The sequence below is a fragment of the Nymphaea colorata genome, chromosome 11 (genome assembly GCF_008831285.2).
Source record: "Nymphaea colorata isolate Beijing-Zhang1983 chromosome 11, ASM883128v2, whole genome shotgun sequence".
NCBI classification, from domain to species: Eukaryota; Viridiplantae; Streptophyta; class Magnoliopsida; order Nymphaeales; family Nymphaeaceae; genus Nymphaea; species Nymphaea colorata.
In genome coordinates, this window is record NC_045148.1 from 3,068,252 (window position 1) to 3,088,928 (window position 20,677).

A 20,677-nucleotide genomic window follows, 5' to 3' on the forward strand; every position below is an offset into this window, starting at 1 on the left:
GATCTAGGGCTATGTTTTTGGATATGAAGCTGGGCTTTGGATACAAATTGGGATCTAAGGATTTGTTTTAGGGTTCTATACGAGTTTTTGAACCGGATTCGTGTTTGAATTATAGAATAAAACTAAATAGAGATTGTGTTTTGGGTCGAAAGTCTAAAATTAGATCCAAATAAGTTTCAAATATAGTTGATAGTCAAATAAAAAAAAATTGACTATAATTAAGAAAATCATTGAAGGCTGTCGTAAAGTTATCACTAAATGTTCGAAAAATGCTAGATATTGAATTTAAAAAAAACTGGGATGATTATAATATACAAAACTATTCTTTTTATGCCCAAAGTAAACAGAAAAAAGAATTTCATTTTAGCAAACGATATCTGGCATTGGAATATAAATCCTTCAACCTCTCAATATCAAGATAAAACACTTGATGAACAACGCAAGGGAGACTATCAACACAAAAAGCTTCACAGAAGAAAGTACAAATGTGCACTAAGCCACAAGAAGAACTAAAAGGAATGAAATAGTAATGAAGAAGCCACAACGCACTAAGAAAAATGTATTTAAAGAAGAAGGCCAGGAAAAGTATTTATAGAGATCACAACCGAAAGTTACCTCGAGGTTCGAGCACATACAATTGGGTGAAAAAGTCGCCAATTAGAATTCGGAAGTAACTTATGGTAAATTTACTGTTTTCTTCGTGTGGCATTTACAGTGGTTGAATTCTACGGTATAATTACAATGCAATGTGTTCAACACCCAACAAACAGGAAGGCGGATTTGGAAGAAGGTGGAAAATTCTGTGGAAAATTCTTTAATCCCGAGGATTATTTCTCCTGTTAGGGCTCTTCGTCCCCTCGCAGGCTCGGCCTCGTCGAACTGCTCAACATCGCTGCACTCCTTCTGCTTGGTCTCCCTGCAGCGTCGCACTCAGCTTCTCCCCGTCGTACAGCAGTCTTGTCCCGTCGCAAGCGGTAACCATCTGTCTCTCTCTCTCTCTGTCTGTGCTCGTGTTGGACATTTTGTCTCCCGATTATTCTCTGCCGGTGAAAGCCCTAATCCCATCCATTGCCCGTCGCCTGACGTTGTCGCCGGTGAGTCCCGGACGTCGTTGCCATCTGCTGTCGCACAGGAGGGAGATGGGACTACAGAACATGGTTCTGTGCGATCCGATGCTTCCCCCTTTTCTCGATCTATCATCTGCCCCATCGTGCCTGCACATCGTTCTTCCATTTATTTCCCCTTTCTCTCTGTTTCTGTTTACTGGGTTGATGTAATTTTTTGGTTGCTCGTGCAGTCTGATCTTATTCGAGGTGTAGTGCAATGCATGTTGAACTCGTTGAATCAAATTATGTTGATGTGATGATCTGGTTTCATACTTGTGAAAATTGGGAGCGCGCAGGATTCACTTTGAACTGATATATATATATATATATATATATATATATATATATATATATATATATAGCCGTATAAAACGTGAAAAAAACAAGTTTTTAGAAAAAAAACGCCAAAAAACGTGTATAATACCCGTATTATACTTTTTATACCCATTTTTTCCCATTTTTTGCCTTTTTTTTGTTTTTTATTAATTTTTATTTTTTTATAATTTTCAAGATCTATTAAATGTTTTAAATTTTTTAAAAATTCACTGAGATATTCTCGAGATATACAACTTTGCCGTATTATACCCGAGATTTACAACTTATTGTTGTGTTGACTGATGTTTACAATCATGCAGTTTCATTTGTTTTTGAAACCTGACAAATGAATGTTCAGCATTGCATATGTGTTCTGTTGACAACTAATTTATCTACATTGAATTCTTGAAGACTACCTGTTAATTTTTGTTTAAGATGTGGTGGTATATGGTGGGCTCTTTCTCTGAATAGATCCTTGGCTAATGAAACATAGAATTGATTGCCATATCACTTTTTTTTCTTTTCTCTAGAAAGGGAGCTTTATAAGAAAGCTTAATTGGCTTTATATATATATATATGTATCCCATCCATCTCTTTTGAAAGAGGTAGCATTTGTGATATGACTATAGCTATATAAATTGCATTTAAATTTAGTTCCGTTTAGGTGTTTTTACTTTTTTGAGTCCTTTTGTTCTTCCGTTAGTCTTTTCAGAGGTTATACTTCTTGTGGAATCTTCTTTTTACGTGATTTATATGATAGCAAGGTTATGTATGGTTCTATTGAACCATGTGCTGAAATTGCTTGTAATATTATCTTCTGGTGGTCCTGCGTGAAGACACTTTCTCATTCTCAACTTGTTGTTGGTGACGTGTCTTGCAGAAAAATAAAAATCATAACTTTTGGAGTTTTCTTATGTTAGCTTTTAACTTTTGTTAGTGTATGATGATATTTTGCACTTGAGCTGAAGTGCAGTTCACTATGTACTCACTTGTCTATAACAGAGGAGACTCCGTTACTCCATAAGCTGTAATAGAGAGCAGGATCTGTAATCCTAATACAGAGCAAGTTCTGTAATCCTATGAGTATAGTTAAGTCGGTGCTGTAAGTTTGGTATATAAGTACGTGTATTGTGAGCATTTAAGTAGTAGTACAGGCTGTACTGCTGTATCTGAGCTGTAGAAGACTGTAGAAGGCTGACATGTGATATGCTAATCCAAGTGGTTGATGGTTGTGTGCTTACTTTCATTCCCCATAGTCACGAACATCAGTGATATTTCAAAAATATTGTGATTTTACTTCAAAAAAATTCAGTGCAAATGTCACAGTAATCTTACAATGTTTTCATTTTTGAAAGCATAATCATTTATAATATGGGAAGAAGGAAAATAAGGAACAAGGAAAGAAAGAATCAGGAAAGGATAGAAAGAAAGGTAGAAAGAATAACAAATAAAGGATGAAGAAAATGGAAGATTTTTAGTATTAATGTGGCCTGTAAAATTTTCTTTTTGATTTTATTGAGGCCAACTGTATTCTTCTGTAAAAAACTATTGTGAAGAAAACCAAGACAAACACCTTGCTGAAAATTTGCTGATGTAAAAGTTTATGACTACGTTTTTTCCATTTCAATTGTTAGACGGACAGGGTTCCACTTGCTGCATTCAGCTTGTACAGTTGCAATCTTTCATTCAGCTTTCTATTTCATCCTCGGCTGCTTATTTGCTTAATTTGTGCAACTTTAAGATGGCATTTTGGTGTATGTTTATTCTCTCTATTATGCACCAGGTATTCTATGTCACTTTATTCTGGATAGCCTCTTCTCTTCTTTGATTTTTAGTTTATGGAAAAAAGTTCTTGTTCAGTTCAACTGTTTTTATTTGCTATTGATTCTTTTAATGGATGGATTGGAGCAAGTGAGAGCTTCATTTAGATCCTCTAGTGCCTAGTTGAATTTGCACAATGAGCTTGATTCCAATTGATTTCGTGTATCTTCTTGGTACATTGTACCTATGCTTCTTTGCCAAGGATGATTGTTTTCTCTATTTGTCCTGCCTGTCTTTGTTTGAATGGTAGTTGCTGATCTGCTCTAGTTATCAGCCTCTCATCATCTGACTTTCAGCTTTGACATTTTTTTCTTCTTTTTTAAATGAGTGGAGCATCTATAGAAACAACTTCAAATTGATGGGTTATAGATTAATTAAAGTGTTCATGAGTGATCCATTCATATGCAGATCCTATTGATAGCTGAAATATGAGTCTGCAATCCATAGCAATGGAGAAATGGAAGGAACTGATTAATCAGCCCACTTCCCTGCAACTTTATGTCACTTTGGCCGTGGTATCTATGACAACTTTGCTGTTCTTGTTATGTGAGTCACAATCTCTTCTTTATTCTTCCCCTGCTTTATTATTCTCTCTCCCTTGCCGTGTTGGTTTGTGTTAGCATCAACTAACACTCACGCACACTTAAGTGAAGCCTAGCTTCTCCAAATCCTGATTTCATTAACTTTAAGGTTTAATCATCGCTGGCTTCTTTGACTATGGTTGAGGGGGACGAAGATTGAGCATTTTACCGTCTGGGAAGGAAAGACCCTAATTGGGAATTAGGGTGGGGTGTGCATGTGTTATCGGGTTCCTCTTTTAAGGGATGTTTGTGTTACCATGGACGAGGTGAATTGAGTCGGTGTAGAGGTAGCCAACGGTTAGCTGCAATTCTTGGCAGTATGGCAGGAAATCAAACAGGTTCATTGGTTGAAGGTGGACCTCAGACTCGCCTGCAGAGGAAGCAAGGGAGCTGGTGCTGTGATGTCAAGCACACCAGTGGAAGCTCGACTAGTTGCGGTTGAGATGACGGTTGAATCGCTCAACGCCTCGATGTCCAAAGCGACTAGAGGGTTTGAGGATTACAATGTTGGACAAATCAGACTTCGGAACAAATGAACTCCATGTTGGAGGATGCTAAGGCACGCGTTTCTGCCTTGAAGGATGCTCTGGCGCGCGTGGCCTCCTTGGAGGATGAAGTACAAGTCCTTAAGGTTCGCAATAGGTCCCTGGAGAATCAGTTTGCTTCCTTAGGCGAAGCTAGAGGTGTTGGTGTGGCGCCTTGATTGAAAGTCCCTGAACCAAAGATATACAATGGAACTCGATAAGTTCGAGAACTTCCTCTATCAGGTGGAGAAGTTTCTCAAGGTAAACCGAATCTTCGACAATGACACGAAGATTTTTACAACAACAATGTTCTTGGGGGACGATGCCATGCTTTGGTGGCGTCGAAGGGAAAGTGATATGGAAAAAGACCTATGAGTTATTGATAGTTGGGAATGATTTAAGCAAGATATGCATGACTTCTTTTTGCCCAATAATACTAAGTACATGGCCAGACAAAAGAAGCTCATGGACTTGAAAAAGACAGGTTCAATTCATGACTTTGTAAAAGCCTTTTCGGGTAAGATGCTAGAGATTACAAGTATGTTAGATGGAGATAGAGTTTTCCACTTCATGAATGATTTACAGTCATGGGCAGAACAAGAACTTCGTCGGCAAGACCTGAAGGATTTGAGCAGTGCTCTTGCGGCTGTCGAGCAGTTGATCGATACAAATAAACGACACAAGTTCGAATATAAGCCTTTTAACAGTGCAAAGAAGGGAGGGAACACTAGCAAACCATGGTGACAGTAATAGTAAGAGGATTAGACAACAAGGCAAAGGAACTAATAGTTCGACTATCCAGAGAAGCGGTTGTGGAAATGGACGAGATTAGCAACTTCAAATCTCGTCTTCTACATCAACAACCATTGAAGTGCTGGCACTATGGTGGCCCTCATCTCTTGTTTAGATGCACAAACCAAGGGAACAACCAAGCAAGTTATTCAAAACAATATGCTGATGCGGTATAAGGTGAAGAAGAGGAAGGCCCAAAGATGGGTGCTCTCCAACTTCTGAATGCTTTGAAAAGAGCGGCAAAAGCGGAGGTGACAACGATACCTTCGAATGGTCTTATGTATCTATACATCTTGGTAAATGGAAAGCCCATGATGGCTATAGTGGACACGGGTGCAACGCATAACTTCGTCTCGGATGAAGAGGCGAGGAAATTAGGTCTCACCCTCGAAAAGGGAGAGTTCTGCATGACGACGGTGAACTCGGAGGCAAAGCCCATTCGTGGAGTAGCACGAGATGTGACCATAAAGATTGAGAGTTGGTCAGGTAAAACCAACTTCTCGATGGTTATGATGGATGACTTCTGGATGATTTTAGGCATGGACCTTCTTAGCATGGCGAAGATGGTCTATATGCCGCACTTACGCACTATCATCATTATGGATGAGAAGTCCCCTTGCATGGTCCCAGTAGTGACGCTAAAGAAAAACAAGGGTAAGGTCGCAATGTTGTCCGTTCTACAATTGAAAAGAGGTTTGAAGCATGACAATAGTACGTACTTGGTGGCAATTAGGGAAGTGCCTAACGAATCTCCTGAGGCGCTTGCGCCTGTCTTAAAGGAATTCGCAGGGGCGATGCCTGCGAAGATCCCTAGATAGCTGCCACCTCGATGTGAGGTGGATCATGCCATAGAATTCTTTTTCGGTGCCAAACCCCTAACGATGACCACCTATCAGGTGCCCCCTGCTGAGTTGAAGGAACTTTGTCGACAACTAGATGAGATGTTTGTTGAAGGCATAATCATCCCCTCCAAAGATCCTTTTGGTGCACCAATGTTGTTCTAAGCAAAACATGATGTCTCTAAAAGATTGTGTGTAGATTATAGGGCATTGAATAGATTATAGGGCATTGAACAATGTAACGGTGAAGAACAAATACCCTTTACCTTTGATTGCAGATCTTTTCAATGCGCTTGGTGGAGCACAAGTCTTTTCCAAGTTGGACCTTCGATCAGGATATTGGCAAGTTCGGCTTGTTAACAGTAACGAGTCGAAGACAACCTGCAAGAGGATGAGTGAACACTTGTTGATGCTCTCAATGGTAGAAACGAACTTGTGGGACACATTAGCGACAAAACAACAAGAGGATGAGGGACTCAGGTTCATCAATGCCTCCCTCAACCAAAATCTCGGATCTATTCCATTTTATTCCTTGAGAGGCGGTCTCTTACTTAGGAAGAATCAGACAGCGGTCCCTCCAGAAACGGGCCTCAAGCAGGACCTACTGCACTACTTCTACTCCACTCCTATGGCAGGACATGAAGGGGTCGCCAAGACCCTTAGTCGCATTAAAGCCCAGTTCTGGAGGGAAGGGCTAAAGGCAGATGTGCAGAAGTATGTGCGGCAATGTGTGGTGTGCCAAAGAGAAAAATACGAGGCAATCAAACCTCCAGACCACCTCAATCCATTACCCATATCCACGAAGCCATGGACCGACATTACCATGGAATTCATCGATGCATTGTCAAAGTCAGCGAACAAGGAAGCGGTCTTAGTTGTGGTGGAAAGGCTGACGAAGTACAACCATTTTGCCCCTTTGCCCAGGATGTATCAGGGCCTATGGTAGCGACTATGTATCAGGAGTATGTGGGGAAACTCCACGGTATGCCCTAGTCATTGGTATGCGACAGAGATTTTATTTTCCTGAGTGCATTTTGGAAAGAATACATGAAGATGATGGACACAACTCTTCAGTTTAGCTCAGCTCACCACTCGCAGACTGACAGACAAAGTGAGATTGTAAACCGGTCCTTAGAGACTTTTTTGCGGTGCTTTGCGGGAGAACAACCAAACACGTGGGTGAAGTTCTTACCATGGGCCGAGTGGTCCTACAACACCAGTTGACACTCATCCATGGGTATGACACCTTATGAAGCCCTCTATGGTTTCCCTCCTTTGACCATACCGTTGTACGAAGGGGGAACGACAGTTGACGATGGTGTTGATTGCGATCTGCGCACCTGTGAGGAGGTGTTGAATTCCCTTAAGCAGACATAGCTTAGGTGCAAAACTGCATGAAACAGACTTATGACAAGGGCCGCAAGGATCATGAGTTCAAAGTAGGGAGTTATGTTTGGCTGAAGAGACTCCTATTGAGGCAAAGGTCCCTTATGGGACAACCGTATTCCAAGCTTCTTCCTTGCTATCATGGTTCCTATCCGGTGTTGCAAAAGGTGGGGAAGGCTGCCTACAGACTTGGCTTTCCAAGAGCAGCAGTAGTGCATCCGGTGTTTCATGTCACGCGGCTGAAACCACATCAAGGAGAGATTCCTGCAGTGATAGAGCACATACCGCATCAGTTACCCACTCCCTACCGGATATTGAAGCATAGGCATATGCAGTGCTAGGATAGGATGCGACATGAGGTCCTTGTTGAATGGGAAGGACCGGACAGAGGCACGTCATGGGAGGAATACAAACAGATTGTCCACCGTTTCACTATAGAACGAGCTTGGGGGCAAGCTCAATTCAAGGAGGGAGGATAGGTTACGAATCAAGCTAGAGGTCCGTCCCTTAACACCGAGGAGGCTGCCGAGAGCAGCCAACCTGACCGCAGAGCATCGACAAGGTGGATGATTGTGGTCGGCCAGGGCTTGAATACGCCTAAGGAGGCTATCGAAGGACTTGGAGTTGTTGCAGTGGGAGGCGTGGGCGGAGCATCAACGGCCAAGTTCGGGCAATTGAAGGTGAACCCTCAAGGCGGATTTGAGCCAATGCAAGGACTTACTGGTCTAGAAATGTTCAAACCATTGTCTGAGTCCGCACCCTCGATTGATCAAGGTAGCTTAGGGCCGAGCCTAGGCAAGTAGGCTGAACCTACCCGGTGAAGCCATGTGCATCACGTGCACACAAGACTCTTTAGATGTCTCGTCTCAGTTTCTATTTCAGCATTTGCTTTTACTTTGCCGTGCATCTCGGTTTGGGACACTTAGTGAACCGAGACATTTCAAGAACTATATAAGCTTTGTAATTAGGGTTTTGATTATACATAATGAAGAATTGAATTCAGTTTCTTGTCTATCTTCTCTCTCCTCTCTTCTCCTTCTCTCAATCCCCTTTCCTCTTCGTTTTCCTCAATTGAAGGCTTCCTCCTCACCTTGTCCCTGATATCTTCTCTTCTCCTTTCCCCAACTCGGCCAACGGATCCACGCTTGGAGGCGACAAGGAGTGGCTGTCATAGGCGACTCACCAGCGGTTCCATCCACACGACTTTTTCCCAACCAGCGCTCAAGGAGAGATTCGGTGCATTGTCCCTAATCCCGAGGGAATTTAGAGGTTGAACTCTCAACCAGGATGGCTGCCGCAACTTCGGACATCCGCAAGTCAGATTTCCGATGCCAAAGGCAGCGTTTCGGCCCCTGGTACCCCATATTCAGGCAAGTATTAAATCTTTGTTGGGTTTGCGTTTGGGATCCTCACGATAGAATAGTTTAGACGTGGTTTTCGGTCAAACGGATTAGGTCCTTCCCTCCGTGAACACTTGAGAGATTGATCTCTTTACGGCCTTGAATCTCGATTAAACTTATTCGATCAATTCCCACGCTCGTCCCATTGAGATCCCTTGCTTGTCCGTGAGCTTGGAGATCGGATCTTCACTCGAGAGAGGCAAAACCGTGGCTGTTGTCCTCGGTTTAGGCCTGTCACAATCACCGGAAAACAGCAGTGTTCCACTCATTGCTCTGGCAAATCCAGGTGCGATTCGAGCTCAAATCAATAACCAAAGACATCACACAAATCAAAGGCAACTTCCAGCCAAGTTTGACACTATTCCGAGCAAGAACGGTGAAACTAGGGGTGGGCATCGGGCCGGGCCGGGCCGGCCCGTTTGAAAGACTAATCCCATCGTTAGGTGACTTGCAGTCATCTTTTTCAGCATTCTTTGTTTGGAGAAAGATTGGGAAATGGAGGAGGAGCGAAAAGAAGAGGAAAGAAGAGGTGTTGCGCACCTTTGAGACCTCGTGGGTCAACTTCAAGGGATCTTCCTGGTTCTTGCCGAAGCCGTTGATGAGGTCACCGAAGAAAAGGAAGAAGACGGGCATGGCCGAGCCGTGGACAACGGCGTTGAGGGTGTGGATCAACTATGGTAAAAAAATATACTTTTTAAATGGCTAACGGCCGGACCTGGGCCCGACCGGGCCGGGCACCGGGTACCCGATGGGTACCCGGCCCGCTACCCACCCCTAGGTGAAACTCTAGGTGACAGACTGATTCCGGTCATTTTCGGCGTGCAATCCCCTTTTCCGGTCAGTTCAAACCATTTCAGTGAAGTTACCCAAATTGCCCTCGAATTGAATAAATATTTATTCAAATTATAATATTCGACGGGGGTATTTTAGACATCGATTAAAGTTAGCGCTAGGGCTCCTAACCCTAGCCGTCGGCTCTTTGATCCTCTTCCTTAGCCGTTTCCAATAATTTTGGCAAGAGAGGCCACATCATCAACTCGCTTCAATCTCTGCCCTCCAAGGTTGACACGTGGCATCCATCGAACGTAAGTAGGCCAGCTCACTCGCCCGCTTTTCAAACGTGCAAGACTCCATGTGCGCCACCTCCTCCCAAAAAAGTAATCGTAGCCACCTCGCCCCTTTCCTATTCTTTAGGAAAGTAACCCCCTCGTCCGAAAAGGCAACCTCCCCTCGTGTTGCCAAGTGTCCCCTCCCCTTCCTAAACGGTCCCCAACGAATTCAAACCTATCCTCAGGCGCCAAACCCATTTCCCCACCTTCCTTAATCGTTGCTAACTCCTCGAGTGCCCTTTCCAAAACTGTCCTGTCCCTAAACCCTAACCGCTTCTTGCCTCTTGCCCTAACTTTCCATTTCAGATACCTCACCTCACCAGTCCTTGCCCCAGCCGAACCTAGCCACCCTTGCCCCCCGACCTCATCTAGCCTCGTGGACTCATCTAGACCCCAAACCGAGCCACCTCCACCTATCGAGCCTAACCTCCCTTAGCCACCTACCTATCCCTAGCCGAGACCCTACAACACCAAAGCGGACTCAGCAGGCGCGACATCATTTTGGCATCGTAGGCGGCAACCGGCTTCAGTAGACGCGGCGCTTCTTTGGCCGTGACATCAAGCGTCGGTGTCCCGTCCCGTGCGCAGCACCAACATCGGCCATCTCGGCTGAGTGCAGGCAGGACGTCGTTCTCGACAGTGGGCGCGACAGCGACCGTGGCCCTCCCGACCGTGTGCGGACATCCTTCGGCAGTAGCAGCAGGCGCAGGAGCACTTGACCTCGGCAGGACCATCGGCAATCAGTGTCGACAGCAGCGGGCGGTCTCGGCACTTCCAGCCGAGCGCGGACGCGTCTCCATCCTCAGCAGTGACAGTAGCCTCGGCGACAACAGCGGGCGCCCTCGATCATCCCGGCCAAGACCCATCCGGCATTCTTCCTCTGTAGCTGCGATACCCGGGGACAACTTTCGTTGTCGGTTTTCACCCTGCGTTCTCTGCTGAAATTAGCTGAGATTCCTTGACTGGTAAATCTCCTTTTTTCCCCCTATAGATCCATAGGTTAGGGAGTTTTGCATGTTTTGATTCTCCAAACCTTGCAACCGACGGTGACCCCTCGGAGGTTCTCTAGGCAAAGACACAGTCGTGGGTTTGCTTGGACCACCTACGGGCAAGGTGTGGTTTGGCCACTCCTAGGTTGTAGTTTGTGATGTGGATGTGCAGCTAACCGTAAGAGCTAACTGTCGGCTACCTCTATACCAACTCAATTCACCTCGTCCATGGTAACACGAACATCCGTTACAAGAGGAACGCGATAACACATGCACACCCCACCCTAATCCCCGATTAGGGTCTTCCCTTCCCAGACGGTAAAACACTCAATCTTCGTGGCCTGAACTAAGGTCCTTCGACCTTATTTAGAGGCACTATTGGATCAGTCTGTGAGGATCAGATTCATTACTCCCCCCTTGAAAAATAGCTAGTCCTCAAGGTGTAAGGAAGACTACCGTCTGACAAGAGCCTTCTAGTGAGGCAAGAGGTGTATTCCAGTCCTCTATGTTTGCACAGACTCCCAATCACCTGACTTGGTGCATTTCTTTATAAGCTCCTGCACTTGCTGCAACCCTCCAGCCCTCCAGAGAACTGTATAATCTATTTTTCCCTTAAATTGATGATAGGGTTAAAGCCCGTCTGAGTCAAATTTTTATTCCCGTGCCTTTGTTAGAATAAAAAGAGGATTGCAAATTGTAACAAAACCAGCACTTTCTTGGCAATCTGTATCAGGAAAAAGTGTATCGTGAGCAAGGACATGAATCCAGTAAACAAGAACATGTTTAGGATGGTATGTCATTGTTACTCCCCTTGAGCTGTGAGAAGATGCTTGATGATTCTGAGCCTCTTGATGATAGTCTTCTATAAATCCAGTGAGGTAACTTAGACACTCTTCCAGAAAGTTGTCATGACAAACACAAGAAGCCACTGCAAAAGCACAAGCATATGTTCTGGGTAAGGAGTGTGATTGTTTATTTTGTCAATAAAACAAGGGCGAACCAAATCTGAATGATCCCGAGCCCTTTGAATCACTACATGGAAAGGTTGTGGTGAAACTTGAGCATCCCATTTTCGAGCCAGCCGAAGAACAGATACAGCTGCAGCTAACCTGAGACGAGCCTTGTCGTTCTCACATGGATTATTGCCATATGAAATTTCACCCACCAGCATGAGCTCTAATAAAATACCACTTAGTTGCCTGTGCTTTTGCATTGAACAAGTTCCTTCTAATTGCAAAAAACTCTTGACAAGTGCCTTCAGAACGTAAACCTTCAATTTACAGTTGTATGTACATGATGATCCCTTATCCACGTGGCCATGCCTATCATCCCACAAGGGTACTGTCCGTGCAACCCATAGAAACGTAGGGTTCCTCCCACAATCCAGCACTGTCCATGCCATCTCCTTCTCTTTCTCACTCTCCCTTTCTTGAACCCTCACATCCCTCTTTTTTCCTTGGCTTATCAACCTTGACCCCTCGATGGCCACTTGACTGTTCGTGCTCTTCACCCCTGGAGGTTTCCCTGGCTGTATTACACGCTCCTCACATGCCCAAAAAATAGAGGCTGGGGCAACATGGTGCTTTGAAGGTATCTGTCTCTCTCCTTGATTTTCATCTATTCTCCTTGCCAGCGTGAGGGTTCAATTGAAACATTAGAAGGACTGTGCATACCTCGTTGTTTTGATGATGGTGTCCTTGTTGGCTGGTCGAACAACGGTTAGTATGATGGAATGCCTTCCACAGGAAGAGCAACCCTTTTTGGCAGAACTCGAAGTGGGAGAACAATATCTTCATTCTCCCGAACTGCAAGCAGTTTTCTTCTAGCATCACCCACAAGCACAAATTTAGCCCCAACACCTGGAGCATCTTTTCCTTCATGTTTACCAACTGAAGGTGAATTAGTCCTTGCTAGTGCGTCACCTTCCTTTCTTGGAAGAGCATCATTGATGAGTTTCTTACCGAGATACTCTTCAAGAATTATACACATCTGCCTGTATTCTGCTATTATAGTCTCCCATTACTCATTCACCCTTTTTGCATCTTGGCAGCCTTCCAACCCATCGATCCCCCAAAGCCTCTGCCCAACAAGGACAGCATTGCCTCTCTCTGCACTCAGCAAGTTTGAGTTCCTACCTTGCTGTTGAAGCTCTCGCATCATTGCTGTGAGAGGTTGCTGCTCACTGAGAACCGCTGTAATCCTTCCATGCTGTCGCTCCATCTTCTGTAGTCTTCGGTCCATTGCCCCCGTTGATTCTTCCGTGCAGTGTTCGGAGAGCTTCAATGGCTGTCATCATGTCACACGTGGTCCCCCACTCCCTCATCGCCAGCTTTGATATCATTGTTAGCCACTGCTAACACGAACACCCCTTACAAGAGGAACCTGATAACACACGCACACCCCACCCTAATCCCCGATTAGGGTCTTCCCTTCCCAGAAGGTAAAACACTCATTCTTAGGTCCTTCGACCTTATTTGGAAGCACTATTGGATCAGTCCATGTGGATCCGATCCATTCTATACCCGGTGCGTAACAAGATTGTATCCATCGACTCAGTTAGATTGAGTTTATTATACCTAACTGATCCAGCCTATCCACCACAAACTTGCCTACCTACTGAAATATAAAAACACTAGAATGTCAGACAGTAAAATGTAAAGCAGTAGAAACTGATACTATGGCTGCAGCGGGTTTCAGACTAACAATCATTCCCCCTTAAACAACACCTTGTCGTCAAGGTGTGAACTCAGGGAACCTCCTTTTGATCTCTTCAGCAGGCTCCCATGTTGGAAGTAGGTCATCATAGTTGGACCACTCTATCAGTCATTCCTCCTCTGCAGTTCCCTTTTTGATGATCCTCCAACTTCCTGAACGCCTGTAGGGATGGATGGAATTGTCCCCTTCCAGCACTGGTGCAGCCAATGCTTGCTCTGAGGCAATTGAAGTTGGACAAGGCTTCAACTTCAATACATGAAATACCAGATGAATGGCACGTCCTTCTGACAATTCAGCTGATATGCAATAGGTCCCGCTGGGTATATACCCGGTAAGGTCCTGCGAAACGTGGAGCTAATTTTGTGCAACTCTTTGGTATGCGTGATCCTGTGTGTGGAGGTCTATGTGGGTAGACCCAATCCCCTATTGCATGCTGCTGATCCTTGTGCTTGTGATTGTACTGCAGCACCATCTTGTTTTGTGCAGCCGCTGGGTGCTATTTTAGGTCCGTCAGGTCCGTGTCGCAGAAGCAAAGCTGTATGTCGATGGCTGCTTCCTTCGCAGATCCCAGCTGGTACTGCCATATACCGGGCGAAGGCCTTCCATAAATTGCTTCAAACAGAGAGAGTCCGGTTATGGAGTATGTGTATTGTAGGCTAGCTCCACCCATAGTCTAGCTCGCTGCCTTGAAAAACAGTGTAGGTAAGTTCTAAGCACTTATTAACTACCTCTATCTGACCATCCGTTCATGGATGGTATGCTGTGCTCAGTTGCAGTTTGGTTCCCTGCAGTTTACAATATTCACTCCAAAACACACTCAAGAAAAGTGCATCACAGTCACTAGTAATGGATCATGGTATGCCATGTAACTTCCCATGTAGTCTTCGAAAGTTTTGGCCACTGACTTTGCTGTATATGGGTGCGATAGTGGTATGAAGTGAACATATTTGGACAGACAACCCACCACTACAAAGGTCATTGATTTTCCTGACGAGGGAGAAAGGCCCTCAATGAAGTCCATTGAATGATCCTCCCAAATCCGTTCTGGAATAGGCAGGGGTTGAACCAGGCTAGTGGGCTTCAGGGAATCATTCTTATTGCGCTGGCAAACATCGCACCCTCTCACATATTCTCGGATATCTTTCTTCATGCCTGGCCAGAAGAATGTGTGGGATGCATTTGTCAACAGGTTCCTTCCCTCCTTCGTGACCTGATGAGTGCGCGTTATGGAAGTGATCAATAAGTATTCCAGGTAAATCTGAGTTGGGGTGGAATAAAGATCCATCCCAACTGTACCCGTACCTCTGTGACATAGCCTGTGGCCTTTTTCAGCTAGGTGATGAGATCAACCTACAGCATCAAATCAACATACGAAAGGGAACTTTTAACCATAGTGTATCAGTCATGAAATAGAAGCATTACCTGACGGGAAGAAGGTTTGTGGTGCTAACCAATCACACCAGTCTCAAATTCTGCCTCCAGCAGCAGACCCTTTCGCTGGTCCTCCAAAGATGGATACTCAAACTAATGGGATACTAAGTCACATGGGTACTTCAGTAAGGTCGCCGTACCCGTGTCGCCATACCCGTACCCAAAATGGGTGCTTTGACATTTGGGTACCTATAGATCCAAACTGCTTAATTTTACTTTCATTTAATTTCTTCCACCTTACTTTTTATTCTATTCTTTACATGTGAAAATTCGATTGATGTTCATATTTGACTAGGGAGCTGCTTGGTTGTCTATATGTTTAAAGTTTTTCATAGGTTTTTTAAACACACTGCTGCAAGAGCCGTTGATATAATTTTCTATGTTATTTATTTGTTTATGTTGATGTATATTCTTTATTTTGATACATATTTTTTAAGTATTTCTTATTGATTATATATATATATATACGGCCGTACCCACGCACCCAAGTTTTTTGAAAATGGTCAGTAATCGTACCCACACCCGCACCCGTACTCGTACGTGTACCTATGTGACATAGCTGCACATGTATCTGCTTGAGAAGGCTGAAGCTCCTGAAGACGAAACTGAACCTGCAGAAAAAGAAGGCAGATTCATGGGGTAGGCTAACGAGGGTCTACCAGACACCTTACTCCCGCATTGGCGAGCTACGAGGTTCCCCAACTCATGCATTTAGAATAGTGTTTGAGAGGCCAAAAGATCAATGTGTTGGTTGACACAAGATTAACCCACAATTTCATTGCAGAGAACTCAGCAAGGACATTAGGATGCCACATCAAATCCCAACCTTCTTTTGATGTAGTAGTGGGCAATGGCAGTACATTAAAATCCAGGGGAAAATGCAGCACGTAGTGTTGGAGATTCAAGACCACTGTTCTCAAGTGGAGCTGTACACCTTAGCCATGGTTGGGGGCCAACTTGGTGCTAGGCATTCAATAGCTTTGAACCTTTAAGGAAGTGGTAAAGGGACTTCATGAGCATGAAAATGCACTTTCGTAACAAGGATCAAGGACCACTCACGTTGGAAGCAGCAGCTAAGAAGCCCCTGGAAGAAGTATCGATGTTAAACTTAAAACTCATTAAGGGAACTGTTTCTTCCTTCCTCCTGTTGTCAGCAGAAGCACCTCTAGGCGACAAGAATCACACCAGCGTGCAGTGATCTGAAGTTGATCAAGGAAGCCTAAATCGTCTGCTTCAAGAATTCCAAGATGTCTTCACCCCCTCTGATGGGTGATCCCCCTAGCCGAGTTCATGATCACAAAATTGAGTTGTACCAAGGCGCACCAGCTATTAAACAAAGGCCATACTGCTACAGTAGAGCGCAGAGGGAAGCCTTAGAAAACACGGTACAGGAAATGTTGAAGATGGGAATAAGTGGACCCAACCACAGTCCATTCGCGTCTCCTGCCCTACTAGTGAAGAAGGATGGTAACTGTCAGGTTTTGTGTCAACTACAAGGGGCTCAATGCCTTAACCGTGAAGGATCGGTATCTGATCCCAGTTACCAATGACTTGTTGGACGAACTCCATGGAGTGTATTTCTCAAAGTTGGACTTATGGTCAGGGTATCACCAAATTCGTGTGGCCACCAAGGATGTGCCAAAATGGCCTTTCTCACTCATGATAGACATTATGAATTGAACTATCATGCCCTTCAAGCTGATGAATGCACCAGCCACATTTCAATCTATCACGAACGACAATTTCTGCGCAAATTCATCCTAGTGTTCTTCGATGATACATTGGTGTACAGTCGAGAAGAAGGGGAGCATGTCCATCATTTGTGCATAGTATTAGAAGTGGTGAGAAGGAATCAGCCAAGGGAAAAAATGAACAAATGCACGTTTGGGACCAGACAGACCTCTTATTTGGGGCATGTGATCAGCAAAGGGCAGGTCAGTGTGGAAGAGGATAAGGTAGCCACGGTTCGCAAATGGCGGCAGCCACAGACGGTGTGGAGCTAAAAGCGTTTTGAGGATTGACAGGCTACTTCTGCATATTGGTCTGGAAGTATGGGTTAGTAGCAGCACCACTGATTGCCCTCACCAAGAGAGAGCAGTTCTGGTGGGATGAGAAGGCCGAGAAAGCCTTCAATGCACTGAAGGAAGCAATTACTACAGCCTTTGTGTTGCAGATGCCTGACTTTATACTCACATTTGTGGTAGAAATAGACGCCTCTAGTGTGGGAGTGGGTGCAGTGCTGAGCCAAAACCAGCATCCTGTGGTGCAGCCTCTTACAGGCGTGCCCTAGGGTCCATGGGCGATCATAGTGGAAACAAATCCCCTTCCTCCTCTTTTTCTTAATCTGCTCAGGGTCAAACAACAGACAAACGGCTTGGGTGATGAATCCTTCATTGTGTGTGCAAAAATAGTAGAATTTTCTGCTTTTATTGGGCTTTTGGGTCGGCTCCTGCTCTCCTGCCAAGCACGCCTTGCAGTAGTAAGTTGGTGATATTTTTCCTTTGCCATTCGTGCCATTTCGAAAGACTCTCTTAGGGTCCATGGTTTTTGGGGCTGACCCTCTATTCAGAGTTCTTCCTTTAGACCCCCACGAAAGCTCCAATCAGTGCTTCCATCGGCTACCCCTTCACCATGTTATTGACATTCTCAACCGTTCCTGATATTCCCACACCGATCATGTCTGCCTGATCTTTGAGAGCTCCACGTTGTAGTCCAAGTAGGTGGATGGACCGAAACATGCCATCAATGCTTCAGCCAATGTTTTCCAATTTGGTTTTCCCTGATGAGCCAGCATCCATTGATACCATCTGATAGTCAGACCTTCGAAATAAATCGCCGCATGGTTTACTCTTTGCTCGCTGTGTACTCCTTGGCAATTGAAGAACTGCTCCGATCTAAGTATCCAGCTCAAGGGGTCCTCTCTAGAAAACTTGCAGAACTCCATCTTCACATGTTTCCAGGCGTTTCCCCCAAACTCAGAAGGTTCTCCCAGTTCTCTCCTGTGCTGATCATATGTTTTTATTCATTCAGAGCTGGGAGTTTGAAACGTACCTTGCTGGAGGGCTTCCTTCAACAGCGCCACTAATGCTTCTTTCTCTGTGTGGATGGATTTCAGCCTGGTTTCAACCCCATCCATTCTCTGTTTGAGTTGATGCATCCTCCCATCTGCCGCTCCCAGCGCCTCCTCCATCCGAGCATGGTTCACTTCCATCTCCGCCATGGCCTCTTGGGCTGTCACGCGATCTCCCATGGACTCTCGGGTTGTCTCTCTGCCCATCGACTGCAGCTTTAATACCTTGTTAGCATCAGCTAACACTCACACACACTTAACCGATTTCATTAACATTAGAGTTTAATCCCTCCTTCGACAAGTATATATTGTATCCATCGACTCAATTGAATCAGGTTTATTATACCTAACTGATCCACCCTATCCACCGCAGACCTGCCTACCTACTGAAATATGAAAACACTGGAATTTAAAGCAGTAGAAACTGATGCCAGCCTCAATTGCACTGGCTCTGAGATTAACAGTTTGTCTTGTATGGTCTTGGTCGTTGTCCTGGTTCTCATGTAAATTAGAATCATATTTAATTCATAGTTTTAGTCATGGTATCCTCTTATAGGTCAATAGATTTGGTCTGATATAGACAACCCATTTAGGTCTGATGGATCAGATATCCACTTTCTGAAAATGCCATCTAACCACCATGCCACTTCTTTTTCTTTTTTTTTTTCCATCTTAAGTATATATTTCCTATCTGGTAGGAACACCAAACCTTATATTGACATATTGGCCTTGATCCAAGCTATAATTATATCTGAGAAAGATGTTACTCGACCCAATTGCTGGCAAAGGTTGGCACATTCTTAAATGCTAATGTTATATTACTTCTATTTCACAGCCCGATTCTTGAGGCGAGCAAAATCCAATACCATAGTTCTAGCAGGCTTAAGCGGCAGTGGCAAGACTGTAATCTTTTACCAGGTTGGCTTCCATACCATGTGCTGATTGTATAATTGCAATTGTTATAGTATTTGTCAGATCAATGTGAAATCTCTAATTGCAAACAGACTGGTAAAAACTAACTTCTTGTTATGTTATTTTCACAAGCTCCGAGATGGTTCTTCTCACCAAGGAACAGTTACATCAATGGATCCAAATGAGGGGACTTTCATCTTGCATTCTGAAACTGATAAAGTAAAAGCTTATCCTACCATGATATAATTATGTAAGCATTGCTAGGTATATAATCTATGTGCTATAATTCAGAAGCATTGTCTCTTCATTTTGATCCTTGCAGAAAGGAAAAGTCAAGCCTGTGCATATTGTTGATGTACCTGGGCATTCACGTCTTCGGTCAAAACTTGATGAATTTTTGCCAGAGGCAGCTGGGGTTATTTTCATTGTAGATGCTCTGGATTTCCTGCCAAATATTCAAGCTGTTGCGGAGTGAGCTGGAACCTTTATTTCATTTCATGCTTGCTGTTTGTATTCCTTTCTCATAATTCTGAACTCCCAAGAGAATCCAAATAAATAAACTTGGAAATGTTCTGTTGGTTATTCTCTGAAGGTACCTATATGATATTTTGACAAAGGCATGCATTGTGAAGAGGAAAACTCCAGTGCTTATAGTATGCAACAAGACCGACAAAGTTACAGCTCATTCGAAGGAATTCATCAGAAAACAACTAGAAAGGGAATTGTATGATACTGTTACCATTTTACCATCCTTCTGTCTTTCTTTGATGAATTCTCTCTCTCTCCTCTCCCCTATTTAAAAGACAAGGACCATTCTTTCTTTTAGCTGGAGTAGTCTTGTTTACCATCTAGCTTGATTTTTTGTTCTAATCCGAAAATTATTGTCTTCTTTTTTCACTTAAAATGTGCTCAAATTTTTTGTTCTAATCCAAAGATTATTGGCTTCTTTTTTCACTTAGAATGTGCTCAATCTTATAGTTGAATTGCTTATTGTTGGTTGTTGGATGCTTTTGTATTGAACCCTGTTGCAATCCACAATGAGTGAGAAAGACAAAGAAAATACAAAATAGAGAGGAAAGAGTGAGAGAGATAAACAATTAATATTCTTGATTGACCCTAATCCCCATACATATATATATATATATACAAGTAAACAAATATTTTTTTTCAAAATTTTCTATGGCACACATAAAGAAATTTTCCTTTCAAGCTGGAGCATGCTTTTTACCTGTCATGCTCAGTTTGTTACAACTTACAACACATAGAAAGGCCTGAACTAGCAAAGGACTTGGTGAAAATATCTACCCCATCTTGAGAAGCTATGTGACATGTAGCTATATGTCCTGACTGTGGATGTGGGTGCAGGGTGCAACATCAATTTCATATTACTTATTTATCTGGTTTAGTGAGTGACAGCAAATGGGTCATAACTCATAAGTGTATCTCAATCTGAAGGACGTTGGCAAGATCTGATGAATAATACTGATATACAGATTCAATGAAGTCTCCAACATCGTATGTCATCTAGAACTGATCATGCCAGGAAAAAATTCCTTAATGCAGCATAGGGTCACATTCAATAAACCAGAACTTTTGCCACAACTGAATAAATGCCATGAAAAAAGAAAGGGTTCCTTGCCATAACATAACCAGCTACATCACAACAATATTTTGTTTCACGACAACC

The 20,677-nt window shown here is 43.8% G+C and overlaps 1 protein-coding gene across 2 annotated transcripts in view; it reads left to right on the forward strand.

Annotated features, from left to right (window-relative positions):
• Positions 1–543: 543 nt before the first annotated feature.
• LOC116264893 (uncharacterized) overlaps positions 544–20,677 on the forward strand; it is a 34,004-nt gene continuing 13,870 nt past the window's right edge. The window contains exons 1-7 of one of the 2 annotated variants that reach the window (XM_031645337.2): positions 544–680; positions 771–974; positions 3,651–3,788; positions 18,914–18,996; positions 19,123–19,209; positions 19,313–19,461; positions 19,583–19,714. In XM_031645337.2, the coding sequence (XP_031501197.1) occupies positions 3,671–3,788; positions 18,914–18,996; positions 19,123–19,209; positions 19,313–19,461; positions 19,583–19,714 (569 nt within the window). In that variant the 5' untranslated portion in view covers positions 544–680; positions 771–974; positions 3,651–3,670. Of the gene's footprint in view, positions 681–770; positions 975–3,650; positions 3,789–15,967; positions 17,991–18,123; positions 18,269–18,913; positions 18,997–19,122; positions 19,210–19,312; positions 19,462–19,582; positions 19,715–20,677 lie in introns of those variants that run through there. The other variant, XM_031645340.2, reaches the window with a different exon arrangement.